The sequence below is a fragment of the Eschscholzia californica genome, unplaced genomic scaffold, assembly GCF_041429995.1.
Source record: "Eschscholzia californica isolate CP2 unplaced genomic scaffold, dmEscCali1.0.p SCAF_2, whole genome shotgun sequence".
Taxonomy (NCBI): domain Eukaryota; kingdom Viridiplantae; phylum Streptophyta; class Magnoliopsida; order Ranunculales; family Papaveraceae; genus Eschscholzia; species Eschscholzia californica.
The window spans coordinates 40,111,514-40,130,424 of NW_028238309.1; the positions used below are offsets into that span (position 1 = coordinate 40,111,514).

General features: G+C 37.7%; 2 protein-coding genes across 3 annotated transcripts; one reads left to right on the forward strand and one right to left on the reverse strand.

The window, feature by feature from the left end:
* The first annotated feature begins 77 nt into the window (after positions 1 to 77).
* Positions 78 to 15,050, forward strand: APTX (APRATAXIN-like protein). 2 transcript variants are annotated; one of them, XM_086659447.1, is made up of 7 exons: positions 78 to 567; positions 11,756 to 11,934; positions 12,031 to 12,164; positions 12,368 to 13,311; positions 13,504 to 14,176; positions 14,257 to 14,427; positions 14,529 to 15,050. In XM_086659447.1, exons 2-7 carry the CDS (start codon positions 11,901 to 11,903, stop codon positions 14,862 to 14,864), a joined length of 2,292 nt encoding a protein of 763 aa, XP_086515573.1. In that variant the 5' UTR covers positions 78 to 567; positions 11,756 to 11,900; the 3' UTR covers positions 14,865 to 15,050. The 2 variants fall into 2 exon arrangements, with proteins under 2 accessions (XP_086515573.1, XP_086515572.1); XM_086659446.1 differs by lacking the exon at positions 78 to 567 and having other exon boundaries at positions 11,201 to 11,934.
* Positions 15,051 to 15,612: 562 nt separating this feature from the next.
* On the reverse strand, positions 15,613 to 18,600 carry LOC147557878 (pyruvate decarboxylase 2). The gene is made up of 5 exons (XM_086659448.1): positions 17,617 to 18,600; positions 17,252 to 17,415; positions 16,441 to 17,091; positions 16,032 to 16,338; positions 15,613 to 15,944 (listed from the first exon to the last, which is right to left on the reverse strand). Exons 1-5 carry the CDS (start codon positions 18,136 to 18,138, stop codon positions 15,774 to 15,776), a joined length of 1,815 nt encoding a protein of 604 aa, XP_086515574.1. The 5' UTR covers positions 18,139 to 18,600; the 3' UTR covers positions 15,613 to 15,773.
* Positions 18,601 to 18,911: the final 311 nt, after the last annotated feature.

The following is an 18,911-nucleotide window of genomic DNA, read 5'->3' on the forward strand; positions in this document are numbered from 1 at the left end:
TGACAGTACAATATAGGGTAGATGGCTCGACTCGAATTTGCCTCAGCTTAAGGTTGTGTTTGTTTTCTATCCGATTCGTGCGTCTGAATGGCTGATTTAGGTTTGCATTTGGGTTTTGAAGTGTTGAGTTTCCTCTCTTCAAATTGAGGATACTTGAGCATGAAGAAGGCTGTAAAAGTCTAGTCTATTTTGTATTTGAGAAGCAATAAGTTATGAAACAGTTGAAGAAAGAAATGCCCTAGGCCCTAGCCTCTGGTGAAAAGGAAAAGTAATAGTGAAAAAGAAAAGAGATTCTTATTTCATGAATTAGGTATTACTTTGGGTTAATAAAGTATTATTGTGATTTACTCAAGTGAGATGTTAACGAAGGGTTTGTTCATTAATTAGAAAGGAGATGAACTTGTCCATGAAGGGACCAATTCAAGTTCTGTTTATTTATTTATTTTGAACTTTAAGAAGAGATCTAAACAAAAGCATTCTCAAGAGTAAAAGAGGAAAAAGTGAAGACAAAGACAGAAAGAGACTGATTCCTATAAGTAGCAACTGCATGGGGCTAAGTAAGCTAAGGTACCTCACTCTCTGGTCCTTGTTTCCTTGTGAACACTTCACTCATGTAGAAGGCCCCCCCTAATTATGAGTGTCAATTGACCAAGGCCCATTCTGTCTTCTATAGTTTGCAATACGTTTGATAGTTGCAATTTCCAGGTGGACCATGATCGGTAGATAGATGGACCAACAGAGGTAATTTCCGTCGTACCCCTACTTATTGGGTCGTATCCTCACTTATTTTCTTTTAAAGAGGCGCTCCATCTTTGTCCTCTTCATCACCCTGTCTCCACCTTCCCTATCACGAGCATGACAATCATCATCACAACCACCATCTTGCCGTTATCAACATCTCTCTCTCCATGTCATTTCTCCGGCGTTTATCCATCCTCTCTCTCCCGCTCCTTTATTTTTTTTAAATAAAATAAAAACAAACCCTCCATACACTTCTGGTCGAAGGAGCTATCCCTTCGATCACTTAGTTCCCTAACATGGGGCGAGTGGAATCCGATACATAAATCAGTTAAGAGAAGAATAGAAAAAGTTTGTATTGTGTCACTTAAGTTATAGAAGAACTCCTGAACCCAAGAATTAAGAATGACAAGTTCTTCATTACCCAGAATAGAATAACCACTTAGAACAGCGAAACAGATTATATTTGTCGAGAAGTCCAAAATGTTGTGGATATAACTCTTGTAAAACTAGGGTTTCAATGAAAACAGGAAAGAAGGAATTGGGGATTTTCGAATAAGCTGAAAGAAGGAATTAGGGTTTTTCTATCCCTTTTATACTTAGGTCATGAATAACAAATATGACCTAAGTCTTTGTCTAAGAGCACTCGCAACAGTCAAAGCATTTTGACTTCAGTTGATTCTCTAAAAGCAGCCACAAAACTCTTGAAGACTTTTTTTTTATAAAGGCAACCTGCAACAAGAAGAAAGTTGGTTACTCAACTAAATTTCATAACAAACTTTTTCTGTTATTTGTAATTTCTGTTTTTCCTCTTTGATCAAGTATAAAAGCAAATCAATGTAATTGAAACAAGTATTGAAATAAAATAGAGCAAAGAGAGATTTCTTACATGGTATCAGTCTAGGGTTCTTAAAGATCCAAAGCTAGTTTTGTAGATCCAAAACTAGGGTTTTCTCTCAAACAGCTCAATAGCAATCATCATCTCGCAAGATAAACAAAATCAAGATTAAAATTCAGAAGATTTAACATTCATCATCATCATCAAAATATCAAGAAATTGAAGAATTCAGTTTCAAAAGGTTAGAAAATTACTTTTTTTTTCGGACTTCTTTCCAAGCAATCATCAAATGGCTTCATCTCAAGGTAATTTGCCCCCAATTTCATCTGTTACTAACTTCATAACTGAGAAGTTAGATGATTCTAACTTTCTCATGTGGAAAGACCAAGTAGAAACCCTTCTCAGCACTTATGACTTGCTAGGGTTTGTCACAGGCACCATTGAATCACCACCCCAACTTAGGATCATAAATGGGATTGAACAAGTCAACCCAGACTTCCAACAGTGGAGGAGTAAGGAGAGTTTTGTAAGATCTTACTTGAAAAGTACTCTTTCTAAATCTGTTTACTATGATACATATGGGCTGAACTCAGCCAAAGAGATTTGGGATTATCTCTATCTCACTAATAATGAGGGTCTTGAGTCTCAAAAAGACCAATTAAGAAGAAAGCTGCAGACAATAAAGAAAGGAAATTCCTCCATAACTGAGTATCTTAGAGAACTGAAACAAATTTTTGATTCTTTAATGTCTGTCAATGATAGGGTCAGTGAACCTGAGTTAATAAGGTTTGCAATTCAAGGTTTAAGTGTAGATTATGATCCTTTCACTATTGCTATTAGGGCAAATAACGAACATTTAACCTTTGCTCAACTTAAATCAAGATTAGTTCAACATGAGCAATGGTTGTTATCAAGAGACACTGACCAAGAAGCCTAGTATGTGAAAAGGTATAATCAGAAGCAATATGCTAAACCAGGGTATAAGCCATCACCCACATATTATAGAAATCAAGGTCAAATAAAGAAAGATGCTACAAGTTCACAAATTCAAGTCAAACCATCATCAAATTCTCAAACCAAAGTGGGTATTAGGGGTGATGACTTTGATTTCACCACTGTCCCTTGTGGTATATGTAAAAGATGGGGACACTCTGCTGGGGTTTGCTATTTTAGGTATACACCAAACAAGCCTCATATGGGCTATCATTCAGAATCTCAAAATCAGCATGAGGCAAATGATTCTAGTATAGAAAACACTCATGATACTATAACAGAACCACAGTCTTACTTATATGAGGATGAAGCTTTACTTGAGTGTAATAATGTTATTCTATATGAATTTGAACAGTCCAATGATGATGATGATATTTTTCAAGAATGTCACACAGCTATTGTACATGATCAGGATAATGATATATTCTCAGATTGTGTCTCAGTCATGACAGATTTTGATGAATGTCATGTAGTCACAGAAGCTAACTTAGTTAAAGACAGGGCCTGGCTGGCTGATTCAGGAGCCAGCAGCCATATGACACACACTGCTTCAAATCTCACAACTAGTCAATCTTATCAAGGCACAGAGGCTGTTATGGTGGGTAGTGGTAAGTTCTTACCAATCACTAGCACTGGTTCTTCTCAGTTATCTACTTCTAATCATACTTTTGAGCTAAATAAAGTGTTGTGTGTTCCAAATCTTAAGAGAAACTTGTTGTCTATCTCAAAATTTACTAAAGACAATTCATGCTCAGTTGAATTTCTGCCTTGGGGTTATACTATTAGGGACATTTGGTCTAAAAAGCTCTTGGCAGAAGGTCCTATGAAACAGAACTTATATCCTATAGAAGTTCATAACAGTCTGCTACAAGATAGGTCTTATTCAGCTAATCTAGCTCAAACTTCTACACACTATGACATATGGCATGCAAGACTAGGTCAGTCTCACTATGGTGTACTTCAACAATTACAAAAGGAAGATAAGATTCATTTTTCTACTTCAAAAGAAAAGTCCTTTTGCTCTTCTTGTGAAATGGGCAAAAGAAAATCTCTTCCTTTTGAGGATTCATCTACAACCACCAATACTCCACTTTACTTAGTTCATTGTGATGTTTGGGGACCAGCCCCTGTCACCACACCTAATGGAGCTAGATACTATATATTATTTCTTGATGATTTCAGCAAATTTAGTTGGATTTATGCTATGAAGGTAAGGTCAGACAGTATTAAGTGTTTCACACACTTCAAGGCAACAACTGAAAATCTACTTAAAGAAAAAATTGTCTACTTTCAATCTGATGGTGCTCCAGAACTCATGAAAGGGGAATTCAGAAGTTTTTTGGACAAGAATGGTATTATTTTCAGGAGTTCATGTCCCTATACACCACAACAAAATGGGAAGGCAGAGAGAAAGCATAGACATATCACAGAACTAGGTAATACTCTATCCTTTCATTGTTCTTTACCTAAATTCTTATGGTTTGATGCTTTCAACACAACAGTATACATAATTAACAGAATACCCACAAAAACACTTCAAGGGTTATCACCATATGAAGTTCTCTTTCATATTGTTCCCAATTACTCCCACTTTAAAATCTTTGGTTGTGCTTGTTTTCCACATTTGGGAGTACTTAGAAAAGACAAGTTAAGCCCCAAAAGCCTTCAATGTGTATTTTTGGGATATAACAATGAACACAAGGGGTACAAGTGTTATGAAACTATATCCAAGAGGGTCTATATTTCTAGACATGTTACTTTTGATGAAGGAAACTTTCCCTATCCAACATCCAACATCACATGTCTAGTGGTGATCAGAATAAGCACTCACATGTTAGCTTACCTCTGCCATCTCTATCAAATAGACAAGCAATCTCTACTGAATTAGGGACACCTAATAATAGTACACCAGCTAATTCAGGTTCTAGAGAGTCTGGTTCAAGAGACTTGGGCATTTCTAATAATAATATTAGTACACCAGCAACATCTCCTGTTCCAGTGTCTATTCAGCAGCCTAGTCAGATTATAACTAGGGGCAGAAATGGAATTATCAAGAGTAAGCAACTGCCATCAGACTTTGTGGCTCATTACACATCATCTCACACTTTAGATGTTGCCTATTTGTCCATTCTAGAGTTACCTACTGAACCAAAATCTTATAAGGAAGCTGCTAAACATAGTGAATGGACAAAGGCTATGAATGATGAATATCAAGCTTTACTAGATAATGAGACATGGTCTTTGGTCCCATATGACAAAAATATGAATGTACTTGGCTGCAAATGGGTCTTCAAGCTCAAACATAAGAGTGATGGTACAATTGAAAGGTATAAAGCCAGACTTTTGGCTAAGGGCTTTCACCAACAAGAAGGGATTGATTATGATGAAACATTCAGCCCAGTGGTTAAAGCCAACACTATTAGGATTATACTCACAATTGCAGTGACAAAATCATGGCACATAAAGCAACTTGATGTGTCAAATGCCTTTTTACATGGCATTCTTGATGAAAATGTCTACATGATTTAGCCACCAGGGTTTGCACAAACAGGCAAGGAGACACATGTTTGTCATCTTCACAAAGCCCTATATGGGTTGAAACAAGCTCCTAGGGCTTGGTTCAACAAGTTTGCCTCATTCCTTTATCAATATGGGTTTCATAAAAGTAGGACAGACCACTCAATGTTTGTCTATCATTCCTCATCAGGGACTTTAATTCTATTGTTATATGTGGATGATATCATCCTCACAGGCAGCTCAACTACTCATATTGATTCCTTGATCAAGGACTTAAGTGTGGTCTTCAAAATGAAAGATTTGGGTTCCTTGTCCTATTTTCTAGGAATTGAGGTTTCTAATGATCCAATAAAGAAGAATATGCTTCTAACTCAAAACAAGTATGCCTTACAACTACTACAGAAAGCAAATTTATTGGATTCAAAGCCATCAAAACTGCCTGTATCTACTGGTCAAAGAATTTCACTTACAGAGGGTGATGAGCTATCCAATCCAACAGAGTTTAGAAGCTTGGTAGGTGCCTTACAGTATCTCACTTTAACTCGACCAGACATATCATTTGGAGTGAATTACTCAGCACAGTTCATGCACAAGCCAACAACATCTCACTTAGTACTTGTAAAAAAGATACTTAGATATATTAAAGGGACAATGGGTTCTGGTATTAAGTTGGAAAAGGGAGATTTAACATCTCTTCAAGCATATTCAGACTCAGACTGGGCTGGATGCCCTGACTCGAGAAAATCAACAGGAGGCTACTGTTTATTTCTTGGTTCAAGTCTAATCTCATGGAGCTCGAAGAAACAGGCTACAGTTGCTAAATCTTCTACAGAAGCAGAGTATAAATCATTATCAAATACTGCAACAGAGATGGTCTGGGTATCTTACCTCATGGATGAACTTGGTTTTCCCTTGAAGAAACCGTTCGTACTATACTGTGATAACATCAGTGCGAAGTTTCTTGCTTCGAATCCTATCTTCCATGCGAGAACAAAACATATAGAGGTTGATTACCACTATGTTAGGGATTTAGTTTCGAATGGAACCATTGTCGTTCATCATCTTCCAACAAAGGAACAGATTGCAGACATATTCACTAAAGGGATTCCACTCGATCTCTTTGATTTCTTTCGGAACAAACAGATGATTCACAAGTCTTCATCATCGGTTTGAGGGGGGCTGTAAAACTAGGGTTTCAATGAAAACAGGAAAGAAGGAATTGGGGATTTTCGAATAAGCTGAAAGAAGGAATTAGGGTTTTTCTATCCCTTTTATACTTAGGTCATGAATAACAAATATGACCTAAGTCTTTGTCTAAGAGCACTCGCAACAGTCAAAGCATTTTGACTTCAGTTGATTCTCTAAAAGCAACCACAAAACTCTTGAAGACTTTTTTTTATAAAGGCAACCTGCAACAAGAAGAAAGTTAGTTACTCAACTAAATTTCATAACAAACTTTTTCTGTTATTTGTAATTTCTGTTTTTCCTCTTTGATCAAGTATAAAAGCAAATCAATGTAATTGAAACAAGTATTGAAATAAAATAGAGCAAAGAGAGATTTCTTACAACTCTCATTGTTCATCTTGATCAATTGTATCGTTTCTTTATGAATTCTTATATGAAGCTTTTATATATGTGTCTCTGGGTACTCTTTTATCATTTCTAGAACATGTTTTTCTTGAATATCATTTAAAAAAAATTGGGTTTCCCAGTATTCTACCAATTCGTAACTCCAGGATTCCAGACTTTTATGGAGGTTTCCCTTCTCTCATCCTACAAAAGGTCTATAGGTGTCTCCCATAATTGCTAGAAGACTACCTTTTACCCATGAAACCTACAAATGTTGACTCGAGGAAGACGCCTATAACAATAATAGGGGCGTCTGTCCACCACCACTTAATGTAATGGTTGGACACGTACTGCACATACCAAAGGTCCCGAGCTCGATTTTCGTAGAAGTCGAAATCTATAAATTATTGATTTTGGGTATAAATTATTGATTTTGGGTATAAATAGGTAAATTATTGATTTTCGTAGAAGTCGAAATCTTAATGTAATGGTTGGACACGTACTTTGAGATGGTAGTTGATGACCCAAGAAAGGATCATCAGTTGACTACGGTCAATGAGTCAAAAAAAAATACTTAAAGCTTAACGGGTTAACTTGTGTCAAGTCAATAGGGAGGTCGAATCCAAAAGAGTTCTGTTGACGTCAAAATTTGTCTTTCTGGAATCAGTCAAGGTGTTAAGACTGCTACATTGAACCATGTTTTGCTCCACATGATCTAGGGTGAAACCTCGAAGGAACTCAGAGACATCTCTGACGCTCAAGATAGTTAGATTGCCCTTGCAGTGAACCAAGTTTATGGAGTTGTGACTTACTCGTTATGTTGAGAGGGTAAGTTTTCTCGTGCCTTATTCGAGGCGATTTCATTACCTTTTTTAAACTGCTTTGGCCGGCTGTTGATATATGCGGTGTTGCTGAGGTGGTTGAGATCCACCATGTTGGATTGAAACTACTATTTCGTAGTTTGAAGATATTTGGATTCCTCTTTGAGATTATCCCTTATGTTTGATAATTAGAAATGACCTCGTTTAAGGATATTTGATAGATAGCGTTTCCGATCTTGTGAGTTTCTTTAAGAGAAGTTTCCTCCTTGCGCGACTCTTGAAGCCTAAGTTCATTAAATACTTAAGATCCTCACCGACTAGGATCTTTTATAGGACATGAGGATTAAGTCAGTAAAGTATTAAGCACGCTTTTACCCCTGCATGTTCCCGAAGTGAGGTATCGACCACAGTTACGCGGATACCCTAGTTTTCTCGTAAATCCCAGGCAAACCTGATTGTAATTGAGTTAAGGCATGACTCGGGAGCCTAGGACGATCTTACTGACCCCCTCGTTCTGGACTTGAGTAACAGACCTCCTTCGGATTCAACCTCCATGTTGACTTGATACATGTTGACCGGTTAGGCTTTTGGTCTTTCTTGGCTGCATATTGACCACATAATCATTTTTTGGATCATAGCCTTTATGTCGTCCAAGAAGAGGAAAGGTAAGGTTATTGCTGATGAGGCATCCAACTTCAAGAAAACAAGAACTAAATTGGTTGCTTTCAAATCCGTTCGTCTAAGTATGAATTGAACTTTTGTTTTACCGTCTTGAGTTGAACATGAAAATTTTAATGACTTTGCCGCCCTTTTTTAGAACTTCTGTTTAGGAGACTCCCTTTGCTGCTAAGAAGTCCTCTTCCTCTATGCCTACTATTGGTCCCTCTTTGTCTAAAAGTTCAGCTGGTGGTAAACCTAAACCTTGAAAGTTCGGGAATGAAGACATGCCAAGGAAAGTTTGCCTTGATATTTCTGAATTTACTGCCGTTTTTTGGCAGCATTGAGGTGAATTGGTAAGTTCTTATCTGATGATGTCTGAATTTGACTTTAGGTTATCATTCAGGATAAGAGACTGCTTCGTTGAATCTTGAACTGCTCTCCAAGAAACTAGGGGGTGAAACTTGCATAGAACTCGGAAACCTCTCTGGCGGTCAAGTCAGTAAAGACGTTCCTGATGTTAAATTAATGAGTATTGAAGTTCCTTGTTTAGGGATTTGATTTTGGTTGATTGTTTTTGCTTGAGATCATCTTGTGGTCGTGCCTTGTTCAAGGCGAGCTTGTTACCTTTTATAGGTTTGTTTAGCTGACTGTCAATAGGTGGTTGTGAACCGTCTTGAGATGAAACTCCTATTTCGCAGTCGTAAGATATTGAGATTGCTCTTTGGGATCATTTCTTCTATTTGATTGATGCAAATTCCCTTATTCAATCGGTATTGTTAAATTCACGATTGTATAGTATAGTCCCACATGGGAGAATGGGTAACTAGCAACCAAGAATATAAAGAATAGGTCCTCTCCACTCATTGCCAATTGGCTTTGAGTTGGATGGCCACAAACTTAACATGGTATCAGAGCTAGGCCCACACGTGATAGGCTTAAAAGCCACACGTGCTCCACGTCACCCGTAAAGAAAAAAAACACACGTGTTAGGCTCAAAGAACGCCACACGTGAGGGGGCGTGTGAGAATAGTCCCACATGGGAGAATGGGTAACTAGCAACCAAGAATATAAAGAATAGGTCCTCTCCACTCATTGCCAATTGGTTTTGAGTTGGATGGCCACAAACTTAACATAGTAATCGGAGATATGATAAACATGAAATAAAGACACGATAATTTAACGTGGTTCGGTCGAATACTCAAGACCTACATCCACGGAGAAATAACTCTTTATTAATAATTCACCACATACAATTGTATGTGGGTTTGATCGGTTACATTGGTCAGACATAACTCGATGATTTTGAATCCTAGAACCCTCTCCTATTTATAGATGACTTAGGGTTTAGGGTTTCCTAGTTTCTGATTACTAAACTAGGAAATAATACAAAATTTATCTAATATTACCATTAGATAGTTACAAGAGATATTCTGAATATAAGAAACTAAATCTTCACATATCTTCAATATATCTTCAAATATCTTCAATATTCTGAATTCTTCTTGATCGTCGGATCTCGTCTTCTCGATCCGTCACGTACATACACGTGTTTACACACGTATATTATTTCTGCAACTTATTTTTGACCGCCGGATCTCCTATTTTCGATCCGTCTTATGTAATGTATCCTATTAGGTATTTTGGATAAATCGAGTTTCCGACCTTGTGTATTTTAATGTTTCCACAAGGTGGGACTCTTGTATCTTAAGTTTATTAAATATTTAAGATATTTTACTTTGTCTTCTTCCCACGTTTAATTTTCCTTGAATTGTCTGTTCGCGTCAATATTGTCATATACTTTCCTTTTTCAATTCGTTGAATGAACCGAACTAATTGTTAATAATTAATTTTCCCTCCAGACATCTCAATTATAGATGGCGCTTTGTTTGTGATCGTTTCGATAATCATCGTAATCCTTTTATGAATTCCATCAATACTAAAGTGTGGAATGTATTCTTATCATGACTTTCCGTTTGTGGTCGTTTCAATAATCATCGTAATCCTTTTATGAATTCCATCAATACTAAAGTGTGGAATGTATTCTTATCATGACTTTCCTTTCGGCTTGGGTCTTTTTTCCCCAGGTCCCTCCTTCTCTCACTTTTCGCATGGTAGTCGACCATGATTTCTTGGTTCATGGCCTATAGACGGACATGGAAGGTGTTCTTAGGTTTATCAAAACATTTTGCCTGGGCGACATGACTTGTTCCCCTACCCTACACATGACTTTGTGTGTTAGATCATTGTGTTTTTCTCACCGAGTTAGTAAAGAAACCTTGAGCGATTCACGTGAAGTATATTTTGACACGAGGAGGTGTTTGTTACGGCTAGGCAAAAACCCTTGTCTTGTGTTTATTGTTCTTTTTTTCTTCAATACGTAAATTTTTCATTTTTATAAAGAAACCTTTAATTTTATGTTGTTGTTTTTTCTTTGTTTCACTTATCTTCGACCTGTGTCTCCCGCACGTTACTTACACTTAAATAGAAAATTTAATAGGTTAGTACGATAAAATACAATCTAAGTTAACTAAAGTAAATGAGTCTTCTTTCCCTATTTCTGCAAAAACAAAGAAAATTCGAATCAATTTGTCTGTTTGCTTTAGACTGTTGATCTTGGAGATCCTCTGACGATTTTGTATTGCCTCCAAAGCAGCGTTTATATTTCGTTGGGATTAGTTTTAGTTTTTATGTCTGATCATCGTTTGGGTTACCATGGCATAATTCTGATTGAGGTTGATTAGCAGACCTTACGATAACGTCCCAGTTTCGGCACTTATTATTTATTTGTATTTATCGCCTGGTCATAGGTTGCACTATCATGGCTTATGTTTTTTATTGGTGCCCGACCAGTAGGGCTTAGTACATCGCCTGATTTATCAGGGCTTACTGCGTTGAATTTATTTTGTCTGATGCCTGGTCATAGCTTAGGCTACTAGGGCTTGTGAAAGTTATGTCTGCCCAGCATGGCTTAGTACGCCGCCTTATTTACGAGGGCTTACTGCGTTGGATTTGCTTTTGATGCCTAATTACAAATTCAACTGTTTTACTTTGCCACCTGATTTGACCAATGTTTTGGGAAAAGCAGAAAAGTTTCCGAGGAAGACGGTGGAAAACCCAAAAAACTAAAACCAAACACACTTCCTAAGTCGCCGGCAAAAAGTCGCCTGCCGGATGTCGCCTCTCTCTTCTGCCTCTCTCTCTCTCTTCTGCCTCTCTCTCTCTCTCTTCTGCCTCTCTCTCTTCACCCTCTCTTCTCTCTTTCTTATCTCTCTTCTCTCTTTCTTCTCTCTCTCTCTCTTCTCTCTTATCTTTTTCACTCTTTCTTCTATCTCCGACGAAGGAGCAAACCAGACGAGAACTCGTCTGGTTTGGTTTCCAGACGAATCTGGAAACCTCCGGCGAAGGGGTTTCGCCGAAGATGAAGAGGACAAAAAAAAAATATTGTCGCCGGAAATGGTGGTAATAGGTGAAAGAGAGAAGAAGATGAAAAGTATTAGGTTTTGGTTGTTTGGGAGAAATAAACAATTGTAATTTTTTTTTGTTTCCATCCAAACCTTCACACTCCGAAAAATTTCTTTATTTCCTCGTAACACCGGCCCTTGATTTTTTTTTTTTTAAGGGATTACGACTTCGTTTATATTTGACGCCTTTATGGATTTGCTCGCACACCCCGAGTGTCAATCACGGTCCACGTTTTCTAAGGAGGAAGTTTAAAGTTTATACTGTTGGATATTGGAGTACTCGAATCGAGAGTTCCATAGAAAATGAAGGGGACGGATTGCGAAATGATTTCAACAGGTTAACATTCAATTATCTCATACCCTTTTTTGGTTTACTGATTCTGAAATTTGGGTATTGATTTTCTTTATATCTCCTTCATTTTTATTGTTGAAGAAGAAGATGAGAAAGAAGAATCAAGCAGGAAGGCGATTCTAGTCATATTAGTAGGTGCACCTGGTAGTGGAAAATCTACCTTCTGCGACGATGTCATGAAAACTTCACCCCGATCCTGGGTTCGTGTGTGCCAGGTCTCTCTTTCTTTCTCTCTAAAATTTCACCCCGGATATGAACACGACGTGTTCGATTAAATGCTCCAGTTATAAATTTTCTCCATTTATAAGTATTAGGGCAGGATTTGATGCTATGTTGCATTTTAGGACAGTTCTTTGCTGTTTTTGTTTTGTTGTTTTAGTTTAGTAGATAGATTTTTCCATCTTTTTTGTTTGCACAGGATACAATAGGAAATGGCAAAGCTGGGACCAAGTCTCAGTGTATAAAGAGTGCAACTGATGCTTTAAAGAACGGGAAAAATGTCTTTATCGATAGGTGCAATTTAGAGCGAGAACAACGGTCTGAGTTTTTGAAGTTGGGTAGTCCAAATGTGGATGTTCATGCTGTTGTGCTTGACCTTCCGGCTAAACTTTGTATTTCTCGATCAGTGAAACGTTCTGGGCACGAGGGGAACTTGCAAGGTGGGAGAGCGGCAGCTGTTGTTAATAAAATGTTGCAAAAGAAAGAACTTCCTAAACTGAGTGAAGGGTTTTCTCGAATCACATTTTGCCAGAAAGAGAACGACGTTGAAGAAGCTGTTAAAACATATAGTGATCTTGGTCCGCTTGATACACTTCCTTCAGGATGTTTTGGTCAGAAGAACCCGGATGCTAAAGTACAACTAGGAATAATGAGGTTTATGAAAAAACTTGAGGTCCCTCAAAGCAGCTCTCAGAATACTTCAACTGTCTCTAAAGAAGAAAGTAAGGAAAATGATCCATCTTGCGAAAAACGGGATCAAGTAGATTCATCAGCTCAGGACATGGATGAAGAAGTAACTGAAGTTAGGGATTTGAGCGTGGATTATTCCACTGCTTCCGCATCTTTTAATCATGTTTCTACTCTAGCATTCCCGTCCATTTCAACTTCTGATTTTCAATTTAACATCGAAAAAGCATCTGATATAATTGTCGAAAAAGTGGAAGAATTCTTGAATAAGCTTGGGAATGCCAGACTTGTCTTGGTCGACTTGACTTCTGGATCAAAGATTTTGACTTCTGTCAAGGCTAAAGCTGCACAAAGAAGTATTGATTCTAACAAGTTCTTCACTTTTGTGGGAGATATAACTCAGCTTTACTCAAAAGGTGGTCTGCGCTGTGATGCAATTGCCAACGCTGCCAATTGGTAAGCATTTAAAAAGTTATGTTGTTTTATTTTTCTCTTATTGTTGTTTGAGATTCAGAAAAGTTATCGATCATGACTACCCTTTTATGCTCAATAACTTCGGTTGTTTTTGTTCACAACCGTCCTATACTATGCATGTGTTCGTTTCATTAGCATGCCAAGAAGTTCCACTAAATTATGTCATCCTTGCAGGCGATTAAAACCGGGAGGTGGTGGTGTAAATGCAGCTATATTCAGTGCCGCAGGTCCAACCCTGGAAATTGAAACCAAGAAACTGGCTGGATCACTGAGCCCTGGGAATGCTCTCCTTGTCCCTCTTTCTCCAAACTCTCCTTTATATAAGAGAGAATTGGTAACCCATGTCATACATGTTCTTGGACCTAACATGAATCCGCAGAGACCAAACAATCTTAACAATGACTATGATAAAGGGTGCAAAGTTCTTCGTGAGGCTTATTCATCGCTCTTTGAAGCCTTTGCATCTACAATGAAGTTAGGGTCTTCAAGTGTTAGTAGCAATCAACTTGAAAGAACCTCGATGGATCCTTCACGAGTTAGTGATCAGAAGAGTAAGCGTGAAGGTGTTTATGTAGCTGACAAGAACAAGAAATGCAAGGGACTTCAGGATGAAGTTCGAGGACAACAAATATCAAAATCTAATGAAAAAGGGCAGCTATCTGGTTCTAATGATGCTTCAGAGGTAAGGAATCAACAAGAGAAGGACGGAGATGATGGTGGGACACCCAAGGCTTGGGGCTCATGGGCTCAATCTCTTTACCATATAGCCATGCATCCTGAAAAACACAAGAAAGACGTAATTGAGATATCAGATGATGTTGTTGTGCTAAATGACCTTTATCCCAAGGCAAGTCAGATTCTACTTTGTCGAGTTTAAGAGTGGAATACAAAAATTTTAAAGCTGATATTTTCTTGTTTTCCGTTCAGGCACGAAAGCACCTGCTGGTCTTGGCAAGAAAAGATGGTCTTGACCGTCTGGCTGATGTACGAGAAGAACACCTTCCACTATTGAGAACAATGCATGTTGTGGGTATGAAGTGGGCGAAGAAGTTACTATCCGAAGAAAAGAACTTAATATTTCGTCTTGGGTATCATTCGGTATGTAGAGTTGATGAACCATATGATAGGGACTTGTTAGTTGTGTATCATAGTTACTTATTTAGATATGATATGACAATTTATTCTTGGCAATTTTGCAGGTTCCGTCAATGCGACAACTACACCTTCATGTTATCAGCCAGGATTTCGACTCGACAAGCTTGAAAAACAAAAAGCACTGGAATTCATTTAATACCCCTTTCTTCCTTGATTCAGTTGATGTGATTGAGGAAATTGAGAAATATGGTAAGGCAAAGTTAAATGACGATGAAAAATTAATGTCAACAGAACTTCGATGCAACCGATGTAAGAGTGCACACCCAAACATCCCACGTCTGAAATCCCATATTAACAACTGCCGAGCACCATTCCCTCCGAGTCTACTTGGAAACAATCGTCTCGTACTCGCGTCAAGTGAAACAACAACTGAAGTATAGCCATAGAAAGGTTTTCTCTTACACAATTTTGTTGTATATAGTGTGAAGAGTTACTTGGACTTGATGGATGTCTTGAATTTCTATCAACTTGTAAACAAAAAGGTGGGTCAGGTTATGTTTTATTCTGATGTCATTGAATACTTGCCATTTAAGATTTTTGTGAAGTTGAGAATTTTGATTTTTCTATTGACTTGAATTCCAATGTTATATGGGTGATCAAATGTGGAATTTTAATTGATGTGTACGCCCAAGATCGTCTTCCAGACGCCCCAAACAACTCGGACGCCTGTTTCCAAACCCAAAACTAAAAGTTCGTTAAAACGTTTGGAATTTTCGTTCGCACAAACATCATTTTCGCATAGGAAATTCAAGAAGTGTAGGTGCAACTAGTATACTATAAACTATTATGACCGACAACTACTTTTTTTTTTTTGTTGTTGAAGTACCGACAACTACTTTTTTTTTTTTTTTTTGTTGAAAACCGACAACTACTTGACTCATAAATGTTATCCCCATCTAGTATTCAATATTATTTCTTTGTTGTTAGGATGGAATGTTTTTTTTAATGGCTTAATTCAACAAAAAGGAAAAACAAAAGTTGCCACCACAAGATTCAACTCAGACATGAAAAATGCCAAAAGACTGTTAACTCTTCTGGGGAGGGGCTTAACTCTTCTTGGTCATAGATCTGCAGATGATTTCTGCCAAAACCTGATCAAAATTCAAGCAAAATCCATACTCAATATCAGAACAAACAAAACACTTCTCCTTTTGCCATTAAATCAGAGAAACAGATCAAACAACTGTAGGATCAAACACACTAGTTTTTAACCGAAAACACTTGAAATCTAACAGACCCGTTTCTCTAATACGTAGAAAGTTTGTAACAGCGGTAAACTTGGAGATTATTTACTGAGGATTTGGTGGGCGACTATTTGCAGCAGATACTCTAGAACCCCATTCAAGCAGCTCTTTGCTCGTGTCATCTTTGTGAACTATAACTTCAATGAAGCACAAACTATCCTTCTTATCATTAGTCGCTTTGTCGATCGCTTCAATGAGTTCTTCTTCGCAGTGAACCTGTTTGCACAAAGAACCAAAATCACATATAGATTTTATCTTATGAATAGTAAGTTCTCACAATTAAAAACTTGTTTGTTGATTTACCTTGGCAGTCCAGCATTTGCCTTCACCATTATGGATAGCCTCAACTAATCCTGTATAGTTCCAGTTCTTGATCACGTTATAAGGTCCATCGTGAATCTCAACTTCAATGGTGTATCCACCATTGTTTATCAAGAAGATAATAGTGTTTTGCCCACATCGAATCATTGTTGATACATCTTGTGCAGTTACTTGGAAACTTCCGTCACCAATACAAGCAATCACTCGTTTATCTTTTGCAGCTTGTGCATATCCAAGGGTTGCTCCGACTGACCAACCAATTGACCCGTACTGCATCTGGAATTCGTACCTGCAAAAAAAAGAGCAACTAACTCTTGTTAGTGACATTTCTTTTTCTGTTTTCAAGCTGATTCAATGAAAATAAGACTCGAGATTGAACTTGTTTTCTTACCCGCAACCTTCGGGTAATTTCAGTTTTTGACAGTTGAACCACGAATCACCCGTTTCAGCTATGACAGCACTATCCCCTGATAGCATAGCCTGGATATGCTTGAAGAGGATATTAACCCTCAATGGCTCATGAGGATCACATTTGAGAGGTTTCCCTTCTGGGACATAAATCCTGTGATAATTCTCATATGCAGTGGTGTTCTGTTTAAGTTTCTTAGCAAGTTCTGATAAGAAATCCTTCATCAAAATACACCCAAATGCAGGACCGTTACCAATCACAACTCGATCAGGCTGCACGATAATCGCCTTCTCTTTCTTGAGAAGCAACGAATACCCAACAGAGCTATAGTCGTTAAAAATCGGCCCTGCAAATAAGTAAGCATCAGCTGATTCGACAATTTCTGCACAAAATGCAGTGCTAATGGCTCCCCAATATGTTCCTATGAAATGTGGGTGTTGCTCCTTCATTAGTCCTTTCGCCGAAGGCATCACTGCCACTGCATAACCACTAGAATCTGCCAATTGATGGAATGAATCACAAGCTTTCGCTACTCGGAGTTTAGGGCCTGCCACCATAACTGGCTTCACTGCCTTGTTCAAAAACTCAGCTGCCGCTTCCACGGCTGCTTCTAGACCCAAATTATTACTCAATCTGCGTAATTATTCAATGTCATAATCTAAGCTAGACAATAAAAGAAATAATAGTTTCCAAATCAATGAAATACACTTTTCATCTAAAAAAGACTAATTAGGGAAACAAAATCAATGACAAAAAAAATTCAAAAAATTGAAAACAAAGGAAATTGAATTACTTGGGTGCCAAGGAGAAAGGAACAGGGTCTCTACTGAAAGTAGGGTGTGGAATAGCAGCCAAATTGCACCCAATGCTAATGTAAACAGGTTTGCTTTCTTTCAGAGCAGTCGAAATTGCAGTATCAATCAACTCATGTGCATCTTCCAAGTTGTTAACGATTGCCTACAAAATTTCCACAATAAACCCACACAACAAATTTGATGAAACAGAGTATGGCTGAATCAAAACTCAAATCCCAGAGAGAGAGAGCATTCTGAAAATGGGTATGGGTAAGAGAGCATATATATATATATATATATATATATATATATATATATATATATATATAGAGAGAGAGAGAGAGAGAGAGAGAGAGAGAGATACCTGAAAGCAAGTAACAGTTTGGAAGCAACGAAGCTCTTGGCTGAAATCAGGAATACCAATGGTATGATGAAGGATTCTATTAGTACCATAATCATTAGAATTAGGGCCACCAACTATACAGATAAGTGGAAGGTTTTCACTATAAGCTCCAGCAATGGCATTAATAACACTAAGACCACCAACTGTAAAAGTAACAGCACAAGCTCCAACACCTCTTGATCTAGCATAACCATCAGCTGCATATCCAGCATTTAGTTCATTACAACAACCTACTAGATTCAACCCTGGTTCAGCTATTAGATGATCAAGAAGGGTAAGATTGAAATCTCCAGGAACAGCAAAAACATCTGAAACACCGACTTGAACCAGTCGACGAGCTAGATGACTACCCAGTGTTGAATCGGTCACCCCATGAGAAACCACCGAGGTTTGAATCGTGCTTACTTTTCCACTAGAAGGTGGACAACCCAAATCGTTGCTTGCTGGTTTGCAAGCATCAATTGCTCCAACTTTAATGTCCATTTGAAAACTCAATCAAACTTAGAGAGAGAAAGTGAACAAAGCTAAGTTTATAACAAAGAGAGAGAGAGAGAGTTTTTTTTGTATGATGATGGTTGTGGGTTGAGATGATTGTTTTAGAGGAAAATATGAAATGAGAATTACGGTTGTGAGTGAAGGTAGGAGAGATGAAATTTATAGGTGGTTTGAAAGGGTTTAGAGAGAGAGAGAGAGTAAACAAGGGGCGGTTCAACTTTTAATTCCAAAAGCGGTTTGGTGATTAGAGGTAGAGGAAGAGAAAGAGAATACGTGTTGTGGGAAATGAACTATCATTTGTTGTGGTCATTGTGTATCTAAATGTGATGTTTAGTCTAATAGAAATAGGATTTTAACCTTCAAATTCAAATTATGGTCAAAATTAGGTTTTTGTATGGCTTGAAATGGAAGTCAATTGATGTTTTCCTTTAGCTAACAAAAGTCAATCTCATCGTTCATTATCACGAGTTTCAAGCTTTCATTAGTGAGGAGATGATTGATTGGGCCGCAAGTGTTGGGGTAAAACTTGGTTTTGCCTAAATTGATCAATCTTATTAGAGATAATATGATTAGCATTCTACTAAATATAGAGGTTCAATCAATTAAAATAGTTAATCTTGCATGAAGTTGGATTTCTTGGGCGAAAAGTTAGATGAATGTAGGATATGTTCTCTAGAAACTCACATAATTACATATTACAATCACAAACACTGTCAAATTCATCTAAAAACAAGAAATTCCTGTATTGCTACTACATTTAG